This window comes from Neophocaena asiaeorientalis, unplaced genomic scaffold (assembly GCF_003031525.2).
Source record: "Neophocaena asiaeorientalis asiaeorientalis breed wild unplaced genomic scaffold, Neophocaena_asiaeorientalis_V1.1 scaffold197, whole genome shotgun sequence".
Taxonomy (NCBI): Eukaryota; Metazoa; Chordata; class Mammalia; order Artiodactyla; family Phocoenidae; genus Neophocaena; species Neophocaena asiaeorientalis.
In genome coordinates, this window is record NW_020174703.1 from 3,983,873 (window position 1) to 3,985,867 (window position 1,995).

Consider the following 1,995-nt stretch of genomic DNA (forward strand, 5'->3'; position numbering starts at 1 on the left):
AAAAAAAAAAAAAAAAAAAAAAAAAAAAAAAAAAAAAAAAGACTTGTATGAAAAATGCCATATAAAATTGCAAAGATTTTTTAAATGTCCAGTACTAGAGTGACAGCAGATCTGGGTCCACACCTGCAAGCTGAGGGCTGATGACCCTGTCAGTGTCAATCGTTTTAAAGGTATCCCTTTTAACCTAGCAGCCGCTGTGTGGGTACCCCTCTCCTTACTCCCATCCCCTATTGAGTCATTTTCTGCCTGCAAACTAAAGCCCGACCTCTCTTCCCCATCTCCACCTCCCGCTAGGGGCCGACCTCCTCACCTTCCTTCCTCTCCCACCGGTCCACAGAGAAGCGGGCGCCCCCGTCCACCTGTGCCAGCGCCTGGCACACCTGGGCCTGGGTCTCCAGGATCAGCAGCTCCATTTTGGTCTTCATGTCGCCCGGTCTCCTCCGCAGCTCGTGCAGGTCGGTCACAGGCGAGGCCATGAAGCAGCTGCAGCGGCGGGCCAGCTCGTCGTCCTCCTCCTCCGGCCTCCCCGGCGAGGGGCTCGGTGTCCCCGAGCTCTTGCTCACCATCTCCGCCCGCTCCACGTGCCCGAAGGCGGCGGCGGCCAGCCCGGCCAGCCCCGCGGCCAGCCCCGCGGCCAGCCCGGTCCTCAGCCGGGGGCCGCCTCCCGCAGTAGGGCCGTACCCCAGCCCGCGGCTCTGCTCGGAGCAAGCGGTGCCAGGGGGACGGCAGAAGCGTCCGGCCGCGCAGCGCAGGGACCAAGAGCGCAGTTCCCCGCAGCCGCCCCGCGCCGCGAGCCAGCAGGAGCCCGCGCTCAGCTTGCCCAGGTGCATGGCCATGCTCCCGCACTGTCACCCTGGGCAGTGCCCACCTCCCTCAGACAGGCCCCTGAGCCCCCGGGAGTTCCGAGCGGCGAGCGGCGAGCGGCGCAGGCACAGGGAAACTTCACCAGAAAAGAGCAACTACCGGGTCGGCTCCCCGGCGTAGAATGCCGGGAGCTGTAGTCCCGGCTCCTATCGCCGCCTGCAGGGGCGCGCCCGGGAGATAAAAGAATCCACCGTCCCCAGAAGGGCGGGGCCCACGGGTAGAGAACTGGGGTGCTGGGTAGGAGAGGGCAGTGGAAGCGAAGGCGGAGATAAAAGAGGCCGTCTTGTCACGTACAACCTCTGGTCTGCGGTTCACGCAATCACAGGGAGAAGACAAAGTAGGGCTGGACGCGCTGAGGGCTAACCAGGGAGAAATGTGGCCAGAGACCCCTGCCCCAACTTACATTTCTAAACAGCCTTGCAAACCCTGCCTCCTGTACGTGTAGAAGGCCCCTTCGTCCCCGGTTCTAGTCCTCTAGAGCTTCTAGAGCTTGTAGGATTGGTGGGGGCGGAGCCTGGGAAACTCCTTACCTATGGGCTAGTTTTTTAAAGGAGTCGGAAAAGCTAGTTAAAGGACTCCTAAGAAAATCCTAGGAAAAGACTTTCTGGGATCAACTCCATATCACAGTTCTATCATAAAAATCTTCCCAGGCCTTGCTTCTACAGTGCCCACTTAATTATTTTGGAACTAGGAAAAGCAAAGTGTTTTATTACTAAACCGGCATAAAACTTAGGAACTGGTGTGTCTGGCTGCTCAAGGAAGAAGAGATTTAAACATACGGATCCTACAGTTGTAGAGTGCTGCCAAGTGTTTCTCACGTTTAGTACTTCCAGCAACTCCGGTAAGCTAGGCAGGACAGACATTCACACCCCTTCCTCTTCTCACCCCCAGCGCGCGCACATACACACACACACACACACACACACACACACACACACACACACGTCAAGAGAAATGAGGAAAGAAGCTAACATAGGTTTGGTAGATTTTTTTTGTTCCTGTAACCATGCCACAGTTCCATGTTGTCTGGACATAAGAGTGTAGGAAGGACTGTCATAGGCTAATTCGTCCCTTAAGTCTCCAGGATGATTTTAATTTCTAGTAGTAGATAATTACATAAGCCACTGGTGG

General features: G+C 56.2%; 1 protein-coding gene across 1 annotated transcript in view; it reads right to left on the reverse strand.

Annotated features, from left to right (window-relative positions):
- Positions 1 to 1,262, reverse strand: part of CPOX (coproporphyrinogen oxidase) — a 14,227-nt gene extending 12,965 nt beyond the window's left edge. The window contains exon 1 of the mRNA XM_024759256.1: positions 311 to 1,262. Within this exon, the coding sequence (XP_024615024.1) occupies positions 311 to 836 (526 nt within the window). The 5' untranslated portion in view covers positions 837 to 1,262. The remainder of the gene's footprint in view (positions 1 to 310) is intronic.
- Between the last annotated feature and the right edge of the window lie 733 nt (positions 1,263 to 1,995).